At 43.5% G+C, this 22188-nt stretch overlaps 1 protein-coding gene across 4 annotated transcripts in view; it reads left to right on the plus strand.

The window, feature by feature from the left end:
• Positions 1-12339: 12339 nt before the first annotated feature.
• Positions 12340-22188, plus strand: part of LOC118379107 (regulating synaptic membrane exocytosis protein 1-like) — a 32498-nt gene continuing 22649 nt past the window's right edge. For all 4 annotated transcript variants that reach the window (XM_052476590.1, XM_052476612.1, XM_052476601.1 and 1 more), the window contains exons 1-12: positions 12340-12582; positions 12699-13393; positions 15371-15411; positions 15841-15951; positions 16171-16270; positions 16385-16508; positions 18301-18347; positions 18687-18799; positions 18922-18942; positions 19105-19235; positions 20248-20419; positions 20535-20688. In XM_052476590.1, the coding sequence (XP_052332550.1) occupies positions 12449-12582; positions 12699-13393; positions 15371-15411; positions 15841-15951; positions 16171-16270; positions 16385-16508; positions 18301-18347; positions 18687-18799; positions 18922-18942; positions 19105-19235; positions 20248-20419; positions 20535-20688 (1843 nt within the window). In that variant the 5' untranslated portion in view covers positions 12340-12448. The remainder of the gene's footprint in view (positions 12583-12698; positions 13394-15370; positions 15412-15840; positions 15952-16170; positions 16271-16384; positions 16509-18300; positions 18348-18686; positions 18800-18921; positions 18943-19104; positions 19236-20247; positions 20420-20534; positions 20689-22188) is intronic.

Raw genomic sequence — 22188 nt, forward strand, 5'->3', positions numbered from 1 at the left:
ACATAATAATTTAATAATGTGTCCCTGAACAAAGGGGGGGGGGGGTCAAAATCTAAAGTAACAGTCAGTATCTGGGGTGGCCACCAGCTGCATTAAGTACTGCAGTGCATCTCCTCCTCATGGACTGCACCAGATTTGCCAGTTCTTGCTGTGAGATGTTACCCCACTCTTCCACCAAGGCACCTGCAAGTTCCCGGACATTTCTGGGGGGGAATGGCCCTAGCCTTCACCCTCCGATCCAACAGGTCCCAAGATTTCTCAATGTCATTGAGATTCGGGCTCTTCGCTGACCATGGTAGAATACTGACATTCCTGTCTTGCAGGAAATCACGCACAGTATGGCTGGTGGCATTGCCATGCTGGAGGGTCATGTCAGGATGAGCCTGCAGGAAGGGTACCACATGAGAGAGGAGTATGTCTTCCCTGTAACGCACAGCGTTGAGATCGCCTGCAATGACAACAAGCTCAGTCCGATGATGCTGTGACACACCGCCCCAGACCATGGCTGACCCTCCACCTCCAAATTGATATGGCTCCAGAGTACAGGCCTCGGTGTAATGCTCATTCCTTCGACGATATACGTGAATCCGACAATCACCCCTGGTGAGACAAAACCGCGACTCGTCAGTGAAGAGCACTTTTTGCCAGTCCTGCCTGGTCCAGCAACGGTGGATTTGTGCCCATAGGTGACGTTGTTCCTGTGATGTCTGTGATGCCTGTGATGCCTGTGATGTCTGGAGAGGACCTGCCTCTTTAAGGATTCACACGTGAGGCCATGTGCTAAACAGAGGGAGTATGGTTGTGTACTAAACAACCAAAGATTTCAAGTCTAAAGGCTGTTTTATACGTCTATCGACATGTCTGTCGACAGTTATCGCAGTGACATCATAGACATTCTATTGTCATTTGACATCAACAAGCCCTCAGTCCAGCCTCTCTCAGCCTATTGCGGACAGTCTGAGAACTGATGGAGGGATTGTGCGTTCCTGGTGTAACTCGGGCAGTTGTTGTTGCCATCCTGTAGCTGTCCCACAGGTGTGATGTACAGATGTACCGATCCTGTGCAGGTGTTGTTACACGTGGTCTGCCACTGCAAGGACAATCAGCTGTTCGTCCTGTCTCCCTTTAGCGCTGTCCTAGGCGTCTCACAGTACAGACACTGAAATGTATTGCCCTGGGCACATCTACAGTCCTCATGCCTACTTGCAGCATGCCTAAGGCACGTTCACGCAGATGGGTAGGGACCCTGGGCATCTTTCTTTTGTTGTTTTTCAGAGTCCGTAGAAATGCCTCTTTAGTGTCCTAAGTTTTCATAACTCTGATCTTAATTGCCTACTGTCTGTAAGCTATTAGTGTCTTTACGACCGTTCCACAAGTCCATGTTCATTAATTGTTTATGGTTCATTGAACAAGCATGGGAAACAGTGTTTAACCCCTTTACAATGAAGATCTGTGAAGTTATTTGGATTTTACGAATTATCTTTAAAAGACAGGGTCCTGAAAGTGGGACATTTCTTTATTTGCTGAGTTTATGTGCACAGTGCTCCGCTGTAGGCTGATGCTGAGCAGACCATCTGACTGGGGTCTCAGTCCTCATCCTCCAGCTTAATCAATCTATATTTAGGTAATTTAGAATGCGCTCTTTTATCCAGATCGACTTAGTCTTACAGTCAGTGCATTTAATTAAGATAGGTAAGACAACCCCACATCACAGTCGCATATTGCATTACTGTAATCATTTTCAACAAGCTTACTTCCTAAACAAACACAATAACCTACATATTTCTGCGTGCAAAAATGAGCACAGGACAGGACGGGAGTGATTTTTATTGGAAAGGTAAAGGAAAGTTCTGGGCTTATAGAACTGTCGCAGGATCAGGATAGTACAGGAAAGTAACAGACAGGACAAGACGCAGGAAAGAGTTTTCACTCCTGTGGCAACCTCTAACGCAAGCTCGCTGTACCTGTAGACTTCCAATCATTGTGCTCACGCTTGTAAGAGACAGCTTGCCGAAACAATCTTGAACTTCCTTCAAACTGCATGCAGAGACATAAAATGGCATCCATGTGTTCATCTGCCTCTTGGTAAGTAGAAAAAGGGCTTACTTGCCAAAACCTCGCACTATCCCATTAAGATGTGTAGCCAAGAAGAAGGTAGAACCACTTCCAGTGTCAACCAATAGTACTCCACTAACTCTCACTCGACCGCTAGTAACATACCGTACACCACGTACACTGTTAGGTATTACTCCAGGCATGCCTTTTACACCTTACAGCACTCACACTTTTCGGTTGAGTTTAAAAGCTTACATGCCCTTGGCCCTTTCCCTCAGTGGAGCTGCCAAACTATCACTTTGTTGGTACTTGGCTCAGTGGTGCTCTGGGCTTCCAACAATGCATTAGAGTACTGTAGACACTAGTCCAACCCCCCCTACAGCACCTTACAACAACACTAACTCTAATGAGGCTTTGGCAGTAAGTCTGTTTCTTGAGTAGTATGTGTAAACACTGTGTATTACCTGTGCAGCCCCTATGTACTGACTACATAGCCTTGAGTATAAGGTGTGGGCACCCTGCATATCGTTTGTATAACCCCAATTTCTAACCTATGCTGCCCTCTGTATCTATTTGAAGACCCAGATGGGGTTTTAAAAAAGAGAAAGCCCCTGTGTTGAGACTACGTGTCCCCTTAGCAATGGTCATCAAAATTGTTAAAAGGTTTTTATAATAATTATAATAAATACTACCGTTGAATGCACTCGTATATGCATTTTGTTATAGTATCAGGTGTTTAAAAAAATATGTGTAAAATGACACATGGCACATTTGCATAAATATGCCAGTTGTGTTTGCATATATGAATATATTAACATAAAGGGGTGGGACAAGGCTGCAACCACCAAAAACTTGCTCTGTCTATCCTACTTGCACTCACCTGCGCTGTCTAGACTGCATCATTATTTACTGTTGTTGTCGCATTCTCTTGCATAATTCAACAAGTCTGTCAATAGCAGGATGCCATCGGATTAAAGGTTAACACACTTAGCTCTAGATAACATCCAAACATACTTTACATTGTTTGCAAGATCAGTGATTTTGTCACTGTATTCCGAGTGTCCATTTTTGGAAGTTTCTTTCATTTCAGCACATCTAATTTGTAAACATTTTAACTGTGTTAAATTATTACTTTTTTTTCAATTCCACAAAAAAATTCTCAGCCCTCAAAAATAAAGTTACCCATCTTCTCTTTCTTGTGACGTAAATGTTGAGACGGTGCATTAAATCGCTGACAAAGCGTTCTTTTCGATTCAGTTGTACAACAATGTATTCCATAGAGCCAATTTCTGACATTACCGGGGGGTGTGTTTGACAGGTCAATACAAACATTTCCGTAGTCGTAGCGCTAAAGGGAGAAAAAAAGTCAGGCACAAGTAAGAGTATGAAAGAGTCACAGGAGTCAAATGAAAGCAGCGAGATTTAAGTGACAAGTTGAATTTGCACCCCTCAAACACAGGAAATCCATGACTGAAAAAAGCAGACCCTCAGGTGGGTAGGGCATGCACGTTGCTAATCCTTTATGTATGGCCTATAGTAGGTATGTGGCCACTGTTTATACTGTAGCTTGCATAACCCATGTGACGGACCAGGCTCGATTCGGCCTTATGTAGCAAAAATTGAAATCTTTTTTTTTTTTTACATTGGATTAAAGCAGAGACTCAGAGCAAGAAAATGGTATATCATACACTACAGTTGAGGAACAATGGGAAAGTAATACTGCTTTGAGAGTTGATGAACTTGTAAATCCCACTTTTGAGAAAATGTCCCTTGAATAATTGGTACACCTACAGTGCCTTGCGAAAGTATTCGGCCCCCTTGAACTTTGCGACCTTTTGCCACATTTCAGGCTTCAAACATAAAGATATAACTGGTGTATTTTAATACCAATAAACCCGTCTGTTTAAACATTTATTTAGCATATGTCAATCTAGCAAACCAGGCAACTAAAAGCAACATTCTAAACAATATTTTGGTTAGTTTGTAGGTTGTTAGTTAGCTAGCTAACATTAAGTTAACTGGCTAGCCAGTTCAAATAATTACCATATCATATACTGTAGCTGACAATGTCTTAACTTTAGCCAATTTGCATTCATTATTACAGTTAATGGCAAGCTAATTACAGAAAATATCTTAGTTGTGAGTGTGACAGAATAAAAACAGGGTATTCTACTGGAATTGTTTAAAACTTGGACACTGTCTTGTTAGCTTAATGTTATATCCTAAATTTGACGTTTGTGCAGGTCATGTTGTTTTTCACATTACTGTCTCTCGTAAACACACACTATATCAAATAAAATCTAAGTTTATTTGTCACATGTACAGAATACAGAAGGGGTAAACGGTACAGTGAAATGGTTACTTGCATAGTGGAGTCTTTTGTTTAGACATGTAGCTAGCTAGCTTAACAATTAACCATAATCCCAATTCATAACGTTACTAAACTGCATGAAGCTGCATGTAGCTAAAGCTAACCAACTAAGTTCAATGTTAGCTAGTTAGCTAAAATTAGGCTCTAACTAGCAATGCAAATGGCTCTGAGAAACAAATAATATTACTACACAGATCATACACGTAATGTTAGCTAGCAAGCCAGCCAGCTAACATTAGCTAGCTAGCTAACAGTATGCTTTAACTTGAAAACAAAATGAAAATGTATTTCTGACAAAAGTATAAACATATAATAACTGAATATGTAGCTAGCTCCACGTTCTTACCTGTATCGTATACATGGATGAATGCTTCTCCCTCTCTGTCACGGATGTCATGGTTGCTCTTAGTTTGAAGATGTAATCCGGAGACATGTGTTTTATACAACAGCCTTCTGTGTGTTTTCTTTTCGACTCCCTCTGCATATTTGCAATCAAACGGTAGAATTTTCTCAATCTGCTTAGCTATCATACTCTGCTTCCACGGCACATTCCATTGACTTCAAAACTCCATGAAGTGAAGCGCATTAGCGACACTTTTGCAGTTATTCATGATGTCATTCAAAATAGCATTGTTAGAAACAATTACCTACACATACTGAGCAGCTCATGTTATAGACAGAAGGATGCTACATGGCAGACCAATCCAAACTCATCTCTCGCCATATCCAGCCCAACCATTATGTCAGCCAATCATAGCTAGTGGGAAGGTTCATGTCTTTTTCTGTGGCTTAACCAACTGGGCTTGTAATTTAACAATTTTATTCATATTTACAAATGGCATACAAGTTTGTTTTTAATGCACTTGAAATATCAAATGTTCCAGAAGGCATTTCTGCCCCAAAAAAACAAACAAATTTTGATAAAAAACATTATTAATTTTTACATTCAAATACCTGTCCTTTGAAGTAGTGACGCGCGGCGTACGCCAAGTTTCATGAAATGAGTCACATATGTGTCATGGCTAATGATAAGCAGTGCTCATTGTCTACACTAATGGCAGATCTAACAGTGAAAATCTGTGTTTGTGCTGAAGCCAAGTGTTTCTCGCAGAAACACTGTTTTCGATGTCTGATTCCTCTTCCAAGACAGTAAGCGCTCTCTCCCCTTCCCATTTCCTCTCTTTCTCTCCCCTTCATATTGTAACATCCAAGGCTATGTTTTTAGAATGTGTTGATTGGGCTATAAAACAGACTGTTTAAAAAAAATGTTCAGGCACTGTAGTAGTATTTCATCACCGCGACAATGTAGTCATATCCCTTTTTGATACTCTCTTGGGGTAGCGTTCAGTGTGTGTGTACCCAATGTCTCTCCCTGCAGCAATTTGTTAGTGGCTGAGAAATCAGTAGTCCCCTGAAATCAACAGCGCCTCGTGATTACTATGGATCACAGTCTCTAGCCTCCCTCCGCTCTGCCATTCATTCACCCCATGGAAATGTCTCATTGACTGGGACATGACACAGAGCTATCTCTCAGTATCCTACTTTTGTTTCCAACATAAAGATACAACACATGCCGTTACCTACCCTACACACATCGCATTTTATGAAGCCTATGTTTCACATGTTATATAAAATTACCCTCAAAGGACCTGTATATTTTGGATCAATTCAAATGAAACCCAATTTGATCAATTAAACAAACAGATTGGTTGAGAAAGCAGACTCGTACTTTCCCGAAGGACACCAAAAAATTGAACCAGCCCACGAGGAGGGTGAAAGCCCCTACACACTTATCTAAGGACAGTGTTGTGCCCCTCCCCCTCCCCAAGTGCAGGACAGAGACATCTAGTGGAGACAGATAGAAGTACAATAGACTTACTCTCCTCCAATGCATTACAGTAATAAAGGGTCACTGAAGAGATAGCGTGTGTGTGTGTGTGTGAGGGCACATAAACACACTCCCAGTGTGAGTGAGTAAAGACCTGTCCCATATATTATATATTTATATGGATTATATATTACACACACTCACATTCATAGATCTATTGAGGACTCAAAGTAAATTATTTACACTATTGACTGTGTGTATGTGTTTGTGTTTCTATGTGGATGGGTCTGCGTGTGATATAATTGGGGTCCTCATTTACTGTGACAGTGTGTGTATGTTCTGTGTGTATGTGTTTTTTTGTTTCTGTGTGGATGGGTCTGCGGGTGATATAATTGGGGTCCTCATTTACTGTGACAGTGTGTGTATGTTCTGTGTGTATGTGGGCATGTGTCTTGGTGGGTAACATTAAGTTTTTCCGCGTGTGTTTGCGTGTGCTTGCGTAGGTGTGTGCACGTGGGTGTGTGTGACTGAGGAGGGTTTCTGATGATATACATTCTCATTAACCCCAATGGACACTAATCTCCTTTGCGGCACTCTTTCATCCTGACCTAGGATTTATAGCCTGCTGAATTATGGGTAGTGCATTGATGTTGCCGCCTCCATACATCATCCATTTCACCTGTGAGGAGACGCTGACAGCAGTGACTCACTACTCATGGTCATTTTGCCTGTCCTCTTCGCACTAGTCAATGGAGACAAGATCATAGCCCATTACATTATAGCACAGTGCATCATATAGATGGTGCAGGGGCCTGCTGGGAAGGCTAGAGCAGGGTTTCTCAATCCAGGGCGTGCACATGTCTGATTCAACTATTTGAGGGCTTGGCGAGTAGCTGATTAATCAGGTGTGTTAGTGCTGGGCTAGAACCAAAACCTGCATTCCGGTTCCCCACAGCACCACCAAGAGGCTCTGATGTCAGAGTGATCACTCCTAGATTGGATGTTAATTATGATGCAGCCAAATGTTGTAGCTGATCATTTGTGTGATAATGACTTAGCCACCGATACTCCACCCCCTTGGGGGTCTGAGACACCCCTCTAGGTGGAAACCAGTCATTTACCAGTCAGCCATTTGTCTTTGACCTTCGTCACAACCCCTATGAATCCAGTCATCCAGAGGTTGTACTTTTCTTTTCCTACTCTCCACTTTAGGAATCCAGTCTGTATTTGGCTTTAAGTTTCTATCATCTCTCTTGGAAATCATCTTTCACTAATCTTGGATTTTTTGAAGGATCATTATTCTAGGAAAGAAAAACACATGTTGACATCACATGATCATGTGAAACCTTTACCATCGAAAATGCTGAACAATAAAAACAATACAGGTTCATTTGGTTCTTCCATTTCTGCTTGTATCTGGATGTTGTAGCTATGCACGTAACTACTGTATAAGTGTTTAAAAAAACTCTTCCCCTGCACTAGAGTTGCTTACATTTATTGCAAGTCTGCTGCAGTGGGAAGGATACTCTGCCTTGGAGGTGGGAAGTGTCTGTTTACAGTTCACACCTCTGACCTCTCATGGGATCCTTGACCTGCCAATCATCCCCCTTGACCTTGCCCACCTTGGCCTTGAGCCAATAGGAACTTTAGGCCATCCCATCCCGGGGTCCAGTGAGTAGGCTACTCTACGGCAACTGGACATTTCCATCGGCTCTTTTCTGCCAAAGGATTCTGAACTCTGAACCTCCCTGGTGTGATGTGAATGCGTCGATGATGATAAACCATTCGTTCAACTACACCATGAAGCTGTGTGTGTTTCTGAGGCAATAAAAGGGTTGAACTTGAGTCTGTGTCCTGATCGTCACTGTGCCTCTAACCGGGAATCCAGAGTGATTGTCCCTTATGTAAAGCGGCACCTTCATTTTCGGAGTCCATCACCAGTTGGTGGCGCTGTTTTTCAATGAGCAATCTTTTCATAGAACACTACTCTGCTGTTCCACTACAGAGACCTTTAGTTGACACATACCTGAAGACAGAGAACGGGGATTCCCACAGTGGAATGTCATAACATGCGGTAACTATGGTTACACAGCGGGTTAGTCTCTCCAGGAACCAGCAGCGATACAATAGCAGCTGAAAGATTTCAGCACTATTCATTGTTATTTCACACACACACACACACACACACACACACACACACACACACACACACACACACACACACACACACACACACACACACACACACACACACACACACACACACACACACACAATGCAGTCACACCACGCACGCAGTGAAGAACCAAAACATTCCACTGAATTATCTAATGAAATATGTATGCTCACGAAAAAATCTACGTGAACTGTGGTGAAGCCAATCCCTCTCTCTCTCGCTCTCTCTCTCTCTCTGGGGGTTTCTTCTGGACATATTACATTCTGCTTCCCCCTGTCTCTCTCTCTCTTGGTCTCAATCTCTGTCTCTGAGGGTTTCTTTTGGTCATGTGACATGTTGCTGTTAGGAATGAGAGTGTGTGAAAAGGCTTTGTGTTTGCTGCAATCTGTCAGACTGTGACTCCATCCATCCGACTGGTGGCCTCCTATCAGAGGGGGATCTAATACCAGGACGACTTCTGGATTATCTGTGGCTTCCATAGAGTCCTGCACTCTGCCTCTCAAATGTTGTTCATTTGTAATGGTGTCGCATTTTCAATGTTGGCCAAACGGATTGTTAGGATTTAGATGGTCAGGATTTTGTATTGCGACTCTTGTCTCTCTTTGTACTTTTCTCTCTCTCTCTCTCTCTCTCTCTCTCTCTCTCTCTCTCTCTCTCTCTCTCTCTCTCTCTCTCTCTCTCTCTCTCTCTCTCTCTCTCTCTCTCTCTCTCTCTCTCTCTCTCTCTCTCTCTCTCTCTCTCTCTCTCTCTCTCTCTCTCTCTCTCTCTCTCTCTCTCTCTCTCTCACAATTTCAATTCAATTTCAATTTAAGGGCTTTATTGGCATTGGAAACATATGTTAACATTGCCAAACGCAAGTGAGGTAGATAATAAACGAAAGTGAAATAAACTAAACAAATTAACAGTCAACATTACACTCACAAAAGTTCCAAAATAAGAAAGTACAAAAGGGAAAATAACACACACACACACACACCCACGCACGCACACACACACAAATGCATCTCTAATCCTGTACTGCAAGGATTCATTGTGAGTCCGACTCGGTTAGTGTGTGTGTGTGTGTGTGTGTGTGTGTGTGTGTGTGTGTGTGTGTGTGTGTGTGTGTGTGTGTGTGTGTGTGTGTGTGTGTGTGTGTGTGTGTGTGTGTGTGTGTGTGTGTGTGTGTGTGTGTGTGTGTGTGTCAGTAGTAGTAAAACTGTGTTTGGTGTCAGATGTTATGTGTCACATGCTGTGTCTGACTGGGGTTTTGAAATGGAACACGTTGTTTGGTATTGGAGTGGTTGTTTATACTGAAAGAAGATGGAAAACAAGAGGGAGATGGAAAGTAAGAGAGCATAGCCTTGCTATTGAGAGAGGCCACCGTAGATGGCCTGTCTTCTCTTGAGAGCCAGGTCCATGTGCACACTGCCCACAAAAATGTGGATACTGAGCTGCACTTCCTAACCTCCTGCCAAATGTATGACCATATATGAGACACATATTTCCCTCAGATTACACAGACCCACAAATCCAATTTTGATAAACTCTCATATCTATTGGGTGAAATACCACAGTGTGCCATCACAGCAGAAGGATGTGTGACCTGTTGCCACAAGAAAAGGGCAACCAGTGAAGAAAAAAACACCATTGTAAATACAACCAATATTTATGTTTTTTTATTTTCTCTTTTGTACATGAACCATTTGCACATCGTTACAACACTGTATGTAGCCTTTTGACATTTGAAATGTGTCTATTCCTTTGGGACGTTTGTGAGTGTGATGTTACTGTTCAGTTTCAATTGTTTATTTCACTTTAGTTTATGATCTATTTCACTTGCTTTGACAATGAAAACAAGTTTATCATGCCAATGGAGCCCTCTGAATTGAAATGAGAGAGCGACAGAGAGGGAGAGAGAGCTGGAGGAGAACACAAAGGCACTTACACATTTAAGCTGTTCTAGGTAGTCATGAACTGTTATGAATGCTTACAGTACATTCTAATCATGTACTATAGACGATACTAAGCACTAAAGACAGGTGACTTATGAAAGTGTCACCCACAGACATTCAACTGGGTGTCAGTGCCACTATAGCTGACGAGCAAAGCTGGCTGTCGTGTGATAAACTAGGACGGCAGCAATGGCGATGGCGGGAGGCATATGCGACTGTGCGTTCATGGAGAGTGCGTTCTGTTGGAGAGCTGCCTCGTCAGGGAGTGTGTATGTATGTGTGTGTGTGTGTGTGTGTGTGTGTGTGTGTGTGTGTGTGTTCTGGCACTATGGAGCAGCAGCAGCAGGCAGGGTGGGAGATCAGTGCTTGGTGCTGGCAGGAATCGGTTGCTTAGGTCTGGCAGCAGGGATCGGTGGGCTGGTGAATATCTTCAGCAAAGCACTGCTCCATTGGGGGAGTTGTTGGCTTTTTCCTGTTTGTGTGTGTGTGTGTGTGTGTGTGTGTGTGTGTGTGTGTGTGTGTGTGTGTGTGTGTGTGTGTGTGTGTGTGTGTGTGTGTGTGTGTGTGTGTGTGTGTGTGTGTGTGTGTGTGTGCGTGCGTGCGTGCGTGCGTGCGTGCGTGCGTGCGTGCGTGCGTGCGTGCGTGCCTGCCTGCCTTTCCTCTTCCCTGATGGTACTGGGCGGATGGTAGGATAAATATAGCTGCGTTGGTGTGAGGCTGTTTTCTCCTCGGCTTTAATCAAAAGCAATCTGGAGGAGTAGAGAGGGGGAGAGAATGAGAGAGAGGGGAAGAGAGAGGGAAAATGTGGAATATGCCAGGGTGTTTTATTTGAGTTCTCTTTAAGGAGCCATCCGGGACGCTTATGGAATAATGATAACCCTGGTGGCCAGAGTAAAGGGTCTCCCTCTCTCCCCTCGCTCTCCTCCCTCCCCTCATCTCTCCCCCTCTCTGTCGTGTGGTCCTCTTTCCCCTTGCTCTCCTCTCTCCCCTCGCTCTCCTCCCTCCCCTCATCTCTCCCCTTCTCTGTCGTGTGGTCCTCTCTCCCCTCGCTCTCCTCCCTCCCCTCATCTCTCCCCTTCTCTGTCGTGTGGTCCTCTTTCCCCTTATTTTCTTTTCTCTCCTTACTACCCCTTTCCCTATTTTCCTTCTCTCATTGTCTTTCTACATACCCTCTTCCCTACACTCAGCTCAGAAATAGGCAACAATGTATGTGTGTTCCTTTACACCTTCAGGTTTAGAAGATGTGTTTATAGTTTTACATTTGACTTTTTAGTCATTTAGCAGACACTCTTATCCGGAGTGACGTACAGTTAGTGCATTCACATTAAGATAGCGAGGTGAGACAACCACATACCACAGTCATGGTATGTACATTGTTCCTCAATAAAGTATCTATCAGCAAAGTCCGAGCTATTTTTTTGCTGTGAGAATGTAAGCCAAACTGTTTATTAGAATAGATGCCATATTGTTATGCCATATTATTCTTTTAATCATAAAAGCCCTCTCGTCCACACTGTTATACTGGCAGCAGTGGGCTCCTTAGGGTGCATGATTCCCCCTTGTCTGTTCTAAGCCATTGTTTTCCTGTGATGCTGAATTTCACAGTTAGTCTGTCACTGTTCAAATTGGCTCAGTGCTTATCTTAATTGCTTGTGATAATAATAGCTACTCACAATATACAATAATGCTGTGTTCTCCCATGATATTCAATACAATATATACCACATAAGTTAGTAACCAACTAATAATAAAGCATCTTGGGCTTTAAACTATGTAGATTATGTAGATTCTCAAACAAACTCTATTGTATATAGTTCCTCATGGTCATGTGTGTGTAATAACCTTGTTATAACCTCTTTCTCCAGGTGGTGTGTGTGTGTGTGTGTGTGTAATAACTCTTATAACCTCTTCCTTCAGTTGATAACTGTATAACAGCCATATAATAACTCAATGTATTTGTGCTTCTCCAGGTGATGTGGGTGTGTAATAACTGCCGTAAGCAGCAGGAGATCCTCACTAAGCCAGGGGAGTGGTTCTCAGGTACAGGGAAGCCAGGTCTAGGCTCAGGCATCAGTGACCCGGCCATGTGTGGCCTGAACCCCAGTGACGAGAAGCTCCGTTCCCTCTCCCAGGTCCCCCTGGGGCCCCACGACGCCAACTGCCCCGGTGACCCAGGACTGGCACCAGGAATGGACCTCCGCTCACGCAGCGAGCCACCGTAAGCCCCAGCCACAAACACACACATGGTTCACCTGTACACCTACTTAAACATTACTCTCTACTGACATACACCTCATCATTTCTCCCTCTGTCTCACTTCCTCTCACCCACCAGGAGAAAGCCGGGTGATCAGAACAGTAAAGGTCGAGGTGAGCGTCGACCGGGTCATCCCAGACTCCACACCCAGGTGTCTGTGGACCGGGACCAACGGGAGCGAGAGCGGAGGGAGAGCCGGCGGCTGAGTAAGGGCCGCTCTCTGGAACACGACCCTGTGGGAGCGGGGGTCCCCCGATGGACAGAGGGCTATCACATAGACCCAAACGCCCCCCGACATTTAGCCCAGCCCCAGCCAGGGGAGCCACTGGGGGGCAGGCACCCTCTACAGCCGCTGGGGCGAGGCAGGGGGGTTGAGATTGGGTTTGAGGGTGTTGGGAGTGTTGGGGGCCAGCCCGAGGCTATGCTGGGCCAGAGGACGGTGGAGGGGGGTATTGGGGAGCCACAGGACCATGGCCCTCCACATCTCCAGACCTCAGAACTCAGGGAACCCCCTGGGTCAACCCCAGTCCCCGAACACGGCCCCCTTCTGCGCCGGTCCAAACGGGAAAAAGCTGAGAGCATGCTGCGAAACGATTCGCTCAGCTCAGACCAGTCAGAGTCTCTGCGGCCGCCACCGCCACGGCCCTACAAGTCAAAACGTGGCGGTGCTGGGAAGAGACAGACATCAGTCAGCAGCTCAGAGGAAGAGGGAGGTACCACGCCAGAGTACAGCAGTTGTGAGGACGCAGAGATCGAGAGTGTCAGTGAGAGAGGTGAGACAGGCCCCAGTGTAAAAGTTTCCCATAGACACAGATCTAGTTTCAGCGTACACTCCCCAAATCGTAACCATAAAATATCAAGGAAGAGACACAACCCCTGACTTCAGATCAGCTTCTAGGGCCAGCTTTATCCCATGCTGTGAAAGAGCTTACCAATACTGTATGCATCCCACACTGCAGTGAAAGAGGTAAGAGAGTGTGGTAAGATTGTTTTCAAGACATGCTGAGCACAATTTTAAATAAGCGCTCAGTCATTGTGTGTGTGTGTGTGTGTGTGTGTGTGTGTGTGTGTGTGTGTGTGTGTGTGTGTGTGTGTGTGTGTGTGTGTGTGTGTGTGTGTGTGTGTGTGTGTGTGTGTGTGTGTGTGTGTGTGTGTGTGTGTGTGTGTGTGTGTGTGCTCACCGCAGTTTTAACATACTCACACATGGGAAGTGATTGTTAAAAAGTACCGGCTAGTGAGAGCTGCTCAGCCTCTGTCTGCTCTCTTCAATCCAAACTCGAGGTTGCATCTACTTTATCACAGGTAAGTAATCATAGGAGGTGCTTATGAGATTATTCGATGAGAGATAGTGGCATTTGATTAATGAGCTCTAAATGTGGAGATGTTCTTTTACTGTATATAATGTAATATATTGTGACATAGGGTGTTGCTTGTTTTTTACGTGATCAAACACATTTAGTTAAGTTACTCCGTGGATGTGTTTTGGTTGTTGAGTGTGTGCGTGTGTGACTGCATTGAGTGTTTGTATGTGTGTGCAGTAGTGTGCGTGCGCTTGTGTGTGGATGATATTCTGGCCATGGCTTGGCCTGAGGGGATAGAGTCCCAGGCGGGCAGGATAGGTTGACCCTGTCCTACCCCCATGTGACCCTGCGTGACAGAGCTGGGACACAGGCTGCAGCCCTGGAGCCACATGGGAACAAACACTAGGCTGGATGCTTCTATAACGTCGTCATGTCTCAGCTATGTTACTGCAAATGCTAACCATGTCCTATCTCTTTACTTCAGGTCTTACCGTATCATAGCCATGTACTTTTAGTTTGAAGCGAACCATGCCGCTGTTCCCAACTATGTCCGAGCTATTTATGTTAGCTCTAACCGTGTCCTACAGTTCTAACTATAGTCAGAGCCTGTTATGTTTAGGCTACATACAGCTCACCTAGATACATCACATTTGCGAGCAGAAGAAAGTAGATACTATTGTAAACCCAGCACTGTTTCCAATGGGCTTCAGTCCACTTTGATTTAATGCCATTTGTTCCACATGCCAACCTGGATTGAAACCAGACGAAGCTCTCTAATGACTAATCGATCATATGAGAGAAGAAGAGGATTTGTCAAAACTAGTTCTAAACACACCAGCGCAGTAGCGAGCCATGTTTCCTTTTTTAGCTCGGTCCGAGATGGGTTGAGCACAGAAGGAGTGTTCAGGCATTCAAATCTTCCTCTGAGTGCGTGTGCACATTCTTTCAGTTCGTAGGTGCGTCACAATGAACATAAGGACAATGGCAGTAAGGCTGTTAATTGATTTCCCTTAACCAGTGAAAGTTTGCTCAATATTCACGAAGAGCTCAACAAACATGCATCACATGGAGACTCTTTTTCTTTCCTAATCACTAAGAGGAGTATGGGGTCAAGCCCTGGGGGATTCTGGTAAAGTGTCATGTCTCGAAACAAAATATTCAATCATCTAACGAAGGTCCAGATCTGGCTCAGCTGTGTATAGTGGCAGCTAAGCTGGTATGTGCTGTGTATACACCTTCTCTTTCCTTGCTGCAACTCCTGGCTCTGTCTTTCTCCGTGTGTGTGTGTGTGTGTGTGTGTGTGTGTGTGTGTGTGTGTGTGTGTGTGTGTGTGTGTGTGTGTGTGTGTGTGTGTGTGTGTGTGTGTGTGTGTGTGTGTGTGTGTGTGTGTGTGTGTGTGTCTCCTTCCATCTACTTCTACTGGTTGAGTTGATCTCATTTCTCGTGTAGGGGACTGGGAGTGCTACCCGCTGGACCCCACTGTGTGGCATGTAAGTGACTGATTCTTTCTTTGTATTTATTTGAGTGAGTGAATGAGTGAGTGAGTGAGTGAGTGAGTGAGTGAGTGAGTGAGTGAGTGAGTGAGTGAGTGAGTGAGTGAGTGAGTGTGTGTGTGTGTGTGTGTGTGTGAGTGAGTGAGTGAGTGAGTGAGTGAGTGAGTGAGTGAGTGAGTGAGTGAGTGAGTGAGTGAGTGAGTGAGTGAGTGAGTGAGTGAGTGTGATTGAGTGAGTGTTTGTGTCTGTCTGTGTTTGTAAGTGTGTGTGAATTTCTATATAGTGTGTGCTTGTCGATCGAGAGAGAGAGAGAGAGAGAGAGAGAGAGAGAGAGAGAACAGAGACAGAGACAGAGACAGAGAGAGTGGGTTAGGTATAATGTGGTGGCTCCCAGGCTGTTAGGTTGAATCAGTATATTGTTCACAGCATCCGGTGACATGGCAGCCATCCAAAGAGGGTGACCATCTAATCGGCCGAATCACCCTGAGCAAGAGGAGCGTTATGCCTAAAGAGGCCGGGGCACTGCTGGGGTTGAAGGTTAGAGATCATACCAGACACGATCACACTATGGGTCGACTGTGGTGTGTGTGTGTGTGTGTGTGTGTGTGTGTGTGTGTGTGTGTGTGTGTGTGTGTGTGTGCGTGCGTGCGTGCGTGCGTGCGTGCGTGTGTGTGTTTGTGTGCGTGTCTTAAGTTTGGTCATTGTTTTACTTGACTGTGTGTGTGTGTGTGTGTATGTGCACATGAATGTCTTCAGGTGGTTGGGGGAAGGGTCACAGAGGCGGGCAGACTGGGAGCCTTCATCACTGTAGTCAAGAAGGGCAGTCTGGCCGACGTCGTGGGACACCTACGAGCAGGTATGCAAAGTGTGTGTGTATGTGTGTGTACATACAGTGTGGGTGTGTGTATGTGTCTGTAAATATGTTTGTATGTGTGTGTCGGTTTTGAAGAATGACATTGTGTATTTTCAGGGGATGAGGTTCTGCAGTGGAACGGCAAGATGTTGCCAGGAGCAACCCAGAAAGAAGTTTACAATATCATTCTCAATTCCCAAGCAGAACCCCAAGTGGAACTAGTGGTGTCCCGGCCCATTGGGTAAGTCAGGAATAAGAGACTCTTACCTTTGAGGAAAAGACACCGAACCCTAATAAATGCACTATGATTAGGGCAGCAACTCTGTGACGCTTGGTTTCAAGTGTCTTCTGTGTCTGTCTTTGGCACTGGTGAGATCATGCTTAGGTTAGCCCATTGCCCAATTTAATTTCCCACCTTTCTCTCCAAATTGTACATTCATACTCTTCCTCATAGATTTACAAGGAATGGACTGGTGTATGGAATAGGGTCAGTTCAACGTCAGATGTCAGTTCAACGTCTAGTTTTGTTGAGTTGTTAACTAACGTGAATTCAATGTGACATAACAAAAACAAATTCACCCTGTCATTGGTTTAGGTTAAAAGTTGGGTGGATAAAAGACCAAATTACCTAACGTTGATGACTCTTTGTCAAATACAATCAGTTTTCCACATTGATAAAAAAACTGGTTGATCCCAACGTCACCATTTTCTGGGTTGAAGTGATGTGGAAACAACGTTGATTCAACCTGCTTTTGCCCAGTGGGTTGAAATTCAAACATCAATGCAGTGCTTTTCATTTCTTAAGGGCGAATGAACGAGTTTACACACGAGGAGAAGGGGGTGAAACAGAATTGGCCTCGTTTTATTTGGGTGTCACTCTTTACTCACTCCAATCACAGACTGTACATACATTTGGTTATAATTTTGAACAGTTGTTTGTTTCTGACCTGACTTGTCTTGCTCCTTTGTAAAACAATATGTATTTCCAAACACTTGCGAAGGTTGTATAAAGCCTATCAGTAAGTAAAGCTACAGTATTAAGACCCCCTCTCCTTCCACACAAATTTACACAAGCATCCTCATCCTCCCCCACCCTGTGACCATAGAGCTGACGAATGCCTAAATTAGTAGACTGCAATAAGGGATTATTGGTTGTAAAAATGTTTCTATGTTGATCCTACTCTTTCTATATTGATCCTACTCTTTCTATTTTGATCCTACTCTTTCTATATTGATCCTACTCTTTCTATATTGATACTACTCTTTCTATATTGATCCTAGTCTTTCGATGTTGATCCTACCTTTTCTATATTGATCCTACTCTTTCTATATTGATCCTACTCTTTCTATGTTGATCCTACCCTTTCTATATTGATCCTACTATTTCTATATTGATCCTACTCTTTCTATGTTGATCCTACTATTTCTCTATTAATCCTACTCTTTCTATATTGATCCTACTCTTTCTATATTGATCCTACTCTTTCTATATTGATCCTACTCTTTCTATATTGATACTACTCTTTCTATATTGATCCTAGTCTTTCGATGTTGATCCTACCTTTTCTATGTTGATCCTACCTTTTCTATATTGATCCTACTCTTTCTATATTGATCCTACTCTTTCTATATTGATACTACTCTTTCTATATTGATCCTACTCTTTCTATATTGATCCTACTTTTTCTATGTTGATTCTATTATTTTTATATTTATCCTACTCTTTCTATATTGATCCTAGTCTCTCGATGTTGATCCTACCTTTTCTATATTGATCCTACTCTTTCTATATTGATCCTACTATTTCTATATTGATCCTACTCTTTCTATATTGATCCTACTCTTTCTATATTGATCCCAGTCTTTCTATATTGATCCTACTCGTTCTATGTTTATCCTACTCTTCCCTCCTGTTTTTACCTACCAACAGTCAAGAGAACACTAAGTAATAGTCTTTGTATACTTGTGTTATCGTATCCTGTACTATCAGATGTTAGTGTGACTTTAACTGATATGTCTCTGATTGACTCCAGTGATATCCCAAGAATCCCAGACACATCCCACCCTCCATTAGAATCTAGTAGGTATTTCATCTGTTCTCGCTTCTCTGTCTGTTTCTCTCTCTTTGCTTTTCCTCTTTCTTTCTTTCTTTCTTTCTTTCTTTCTTTCTTTCTTTCTTTCTTTCTTTCTTTCTTTCTTTCTTTCTTTCTTTCTTTCTTTCTTTCTTTCTTTCTTTCTCTCTCTCTCTCTCCCCTTCTCTCTCTCCTTCTCTCTCTCTCATTCTCTGTCTCTCTCTCTCTTTGCTTTTTCGTCTCTCTGTCTCTCTCTGTGTCAACTCTCTCTCGCTCTTTCTTTTTGACCCTAGTTGTTAGGGGTTTAACTGGGTGAGATGTGTCTTGTCTTATTTCTGCTCTCACAGCAGGTTCCAGTTCATTCGAGTCCCAGAAGATGGAGCAGCCATCTATATCAGTCATGTCCCCCACCAGCCCCAGTGCACTAAGAGACCCACAGCTAATGTCTGGACAGCTCACAGTGAGTACACACCAACAGACATATGTGGGATTATTATGCAGTGGTATATGATATGTATGTGATAGTAATCTGGCTCATAGTGATCATTTCCATTATGTGTGTGTTTATGTGCGTGTTTTCAGATATTGCCCGGACAACTTTCAGTAAGTCAATACCAAAGGTTTGTCATGTCATGTATCATGAGTGCAGACATTTGGGGTTGTCTTGTATTTATATATAGTTTGTAGCCTACGTAACATCATTTAAGATGGGTTGTTGGCTCCTAGTGATCATGCTGGGGTGTGTCTCTGTGTGTCTGTGTGCAGGTGAAGCTGTGGTATGATAAGGTGGGACACCAGCTAATAGTGAACGTGGTCCAGGCAACAGAGCTGCCTCCCCGACCGGATGGGCGACCTAGAAACCCCTACGTCAAAATGTACTTCCTGCCAGACCGCAGGTACGTCATCGTAGTATACAGTTGAAGTAGGAGGTTTACATACACCTTATCCAAATACATTTAAACTCAGTTTTTCACAATTCCTGACATTTAATCCTAGTAAAAATTCCCTGTCTTAGTTAGGTCAGTTACGATCACCACTTATTTTAAGAAAGTGAAATGCCAGAATAGTAGTAGAGAGGATTTATTTCAGATTTTATTTCTTTCATCACATTCTCAGTGGGTCAGAAGTTTACATACACTCAATTAGTATTTGGTAGCATTGCCTTTAAATTGTTTAACTTGGGTCAAACGTTTCGAATAGCCTTCCACAAGCTTCCCACAATAAGTTGGGTGAAATTTTGGCCCATTCCTCCTGACAGAGCTGGTGTAACTTGAAATACATCCACAGGTACACCTCCAACTGACTCAAATTATGTCAATTAGCCTATCAGAAGTTTCTAAAGCCATGATATCATTTTCTGGAATTTTCCAAGCTGTTTACAGGCACAGTCAGCTTAGTGTATGTAAACTTCTGACCCCCTGGAATTGTGATACAGTGAATTATAAGTGAAATAATCTGTCTGTAAACAATTGCTGGTAAAATTACTTGTGTCATACACGACTTGCCTAAACTATAGTTTGTTAACAATAAATTTGTGGAGAGGTTGAAAAACGAGTTTTAATGACTCCAACCTAAGTGTATGTCAACTTCCGACTTCAACTGTATGAGTTACAGACTACCACATAGAAAAACAAACAAATATGTTAACTCCTCTCTCTCTCTCTCTCTCTCTCTCTCTCTCTCTCTCTCTCTCTCTCTCTCTCTCTCTCTCTCTCTGTCTGTCTGTCTGTCTGTCTGTCTGTCTGTCTGTCTGTCTGTCTGTCTGTCTGTCTGTCTGTCTGTCTGTCTGTCTGTCTGTCTGTCTGTCTGTCTGTCTGTGTCTGTCTGTCCGTCCGTCCGTCCGTCCGTCCGTCTGTCTGTCTGCCTGTTTGTGTTTGTGTGTGTGTGTGTGTGTGTGCGCGCACTCAGTGACAAGAGCAAGAGGAGGACTAAGACAGTGAAGAAGAGCGGAGAGCCCATGTGGAACCAGACGTTTGTGTACTCCCACGTCCACCGCAGAGACTTCCGCCAACACATGCTAGAGCTGACCGTGTGGGACCAGCCTCGCCTACCTGACGAGGATAGCATGTTCATGGGCGAGGTACACACACACTTACATACACACAGATACAGACACTCAGGCAAACATTGAAATTTATTAATTTCTTTCATTGGCCTTGTGTTTGACTGATTGTGCTAATATTGGTTACGTTTAGATCCTGATAGAGCTCGAGACAGCCCCATTGGATGATAAGCCTCATTGGTACAATCTGCAAACCCACGACGTGTCTTCTATCCCTCTGCCCCGGCCATCGCCCTACATGCCCCGCAGACACCTCCACACCGACACACCCAGCAAGAAGCTGCAGCGTAAGTCACAGACAGGTCGATGTGCGATGTGTCTTCACAATATATTTCTTTGTATTGTACAGATGTAGAATCTTAATTTGATCACACTCTTGTTGCTGAGAATTGTCCTGCACCACAGGAAATGCAGATAAGCTTTGTGATTTACCTAAATTCACTGAAAACCCACACTAACACAGGGTTACATTTGAACAATATTGCACTTTTCATGTAGCCTACTTTTGGCCAGCTTGTAGCCTAACTACCGATTTTGCAACATCATGGACGAAACGTACAAATCCTGTTGCTGCAGGATTATTTTGATCTGACAATATAGGTCAAATTAAGATCCTACATATGTATGTGGTCTGCTTATCCTTTTGTGTGTGTGTGTGTGTGTGTGTGTGCGTGTGTTTGTGTGAGTGTGTGTGAGTGTGTGTGTGTGTGTGTGTGTGTGTGTGTGTGTGTGTGTGTGTGTGTGTGTGTGTGTGTGTGTGTGTGTGTGTGTGTGTGTGTGTGTGTGTGTGTGTGTGTGTGTGTGTGTGTGAGAGTAATGTGTGTGAGATTGAGATATCACAGTATGTATATAAATGTAGATTGTGCTTGTGTGGGTGTGTGTGTCTTCATGTCTGTCAGCATACATGTCTCTATCAATGTGGTCTGCTTACTGCATTCCTTCTGTCTACGAGTGTGTGTATTTATGTGACATCCACCATTGTGCAGGTTCTCAGATCATTACAGGGCCTGAGTATAATCAAATCAAATGTATTTGACAAATGCCTTGTAAACAACAGGTGTAGACTAACAGTGAAATGCCTACTTATGGGCCGTTCCCAACAATGCAGAGAGAAAAATAAATCAAATCAAATCAAATCTATTTGTCACATACACATGGTTAGCAGATGTTAATGCGAGTGTAGCGAAATGCTTGTGCTTCTAGTTCCGACAATGCAGTAATAACCAACGAGTAATCTAACCTAACAATTCCAAAACGACTACCTTATACACACAAGTGTAAAGGGGTAAAGAATATGTACTTAAAGATATGAATGAGTGATGGTACAGAACGGCATAGGCAAGATGCAGTAGATGGTATCGAGTACAGTATATACATATGAGATGAGTAATGTAAACAAAGTGGCATAGTTTAAAGTGGCTAGTGATACATGTATTACATAAAGATGCAATAGATGATATAGAGTACAGTATATACATATACATATGAGATGAATAATGTAGGGTATGTAAACATTATATTAAGTAGCATTGTTTAAAGGTGACGAGTGATATATTTTACATCAATTCCCATCAATTCCCATTATTAAAGTGGCTGGAGTTGAGTCAATGTGTTGGCAGCAGCCACTCAATGTTAGTGGTGGCTGTTTAACAGTTTGATGGCCTTGAGATAGAAGCTGTTTTTCAGTCTCTCGGTCCCTGCTTGATGCACCTGTACTGACCTCACCTTCTGGATGATAGCGGGGTGAACAGGCAGTGGCTCAGGTGGTTGTTGTCCTTGATGATCTT

The sequence above is a fragment of the Oncorhynchus keta genome, chromosome 2 (assembly GCF_023373465.1).
Source record: "Oncorhynchus keta strain PuntledgeMale-10-30-2019 chromosome 2, Oket_V2, whole genome shotgun sequence".
Lineage (NCBI taxonomy): Eukaryota > Metazoa > Chordata > Actinopteri > Salmoniformes > Salmonidae > Oncorhynchus > Oncorhynchus keta.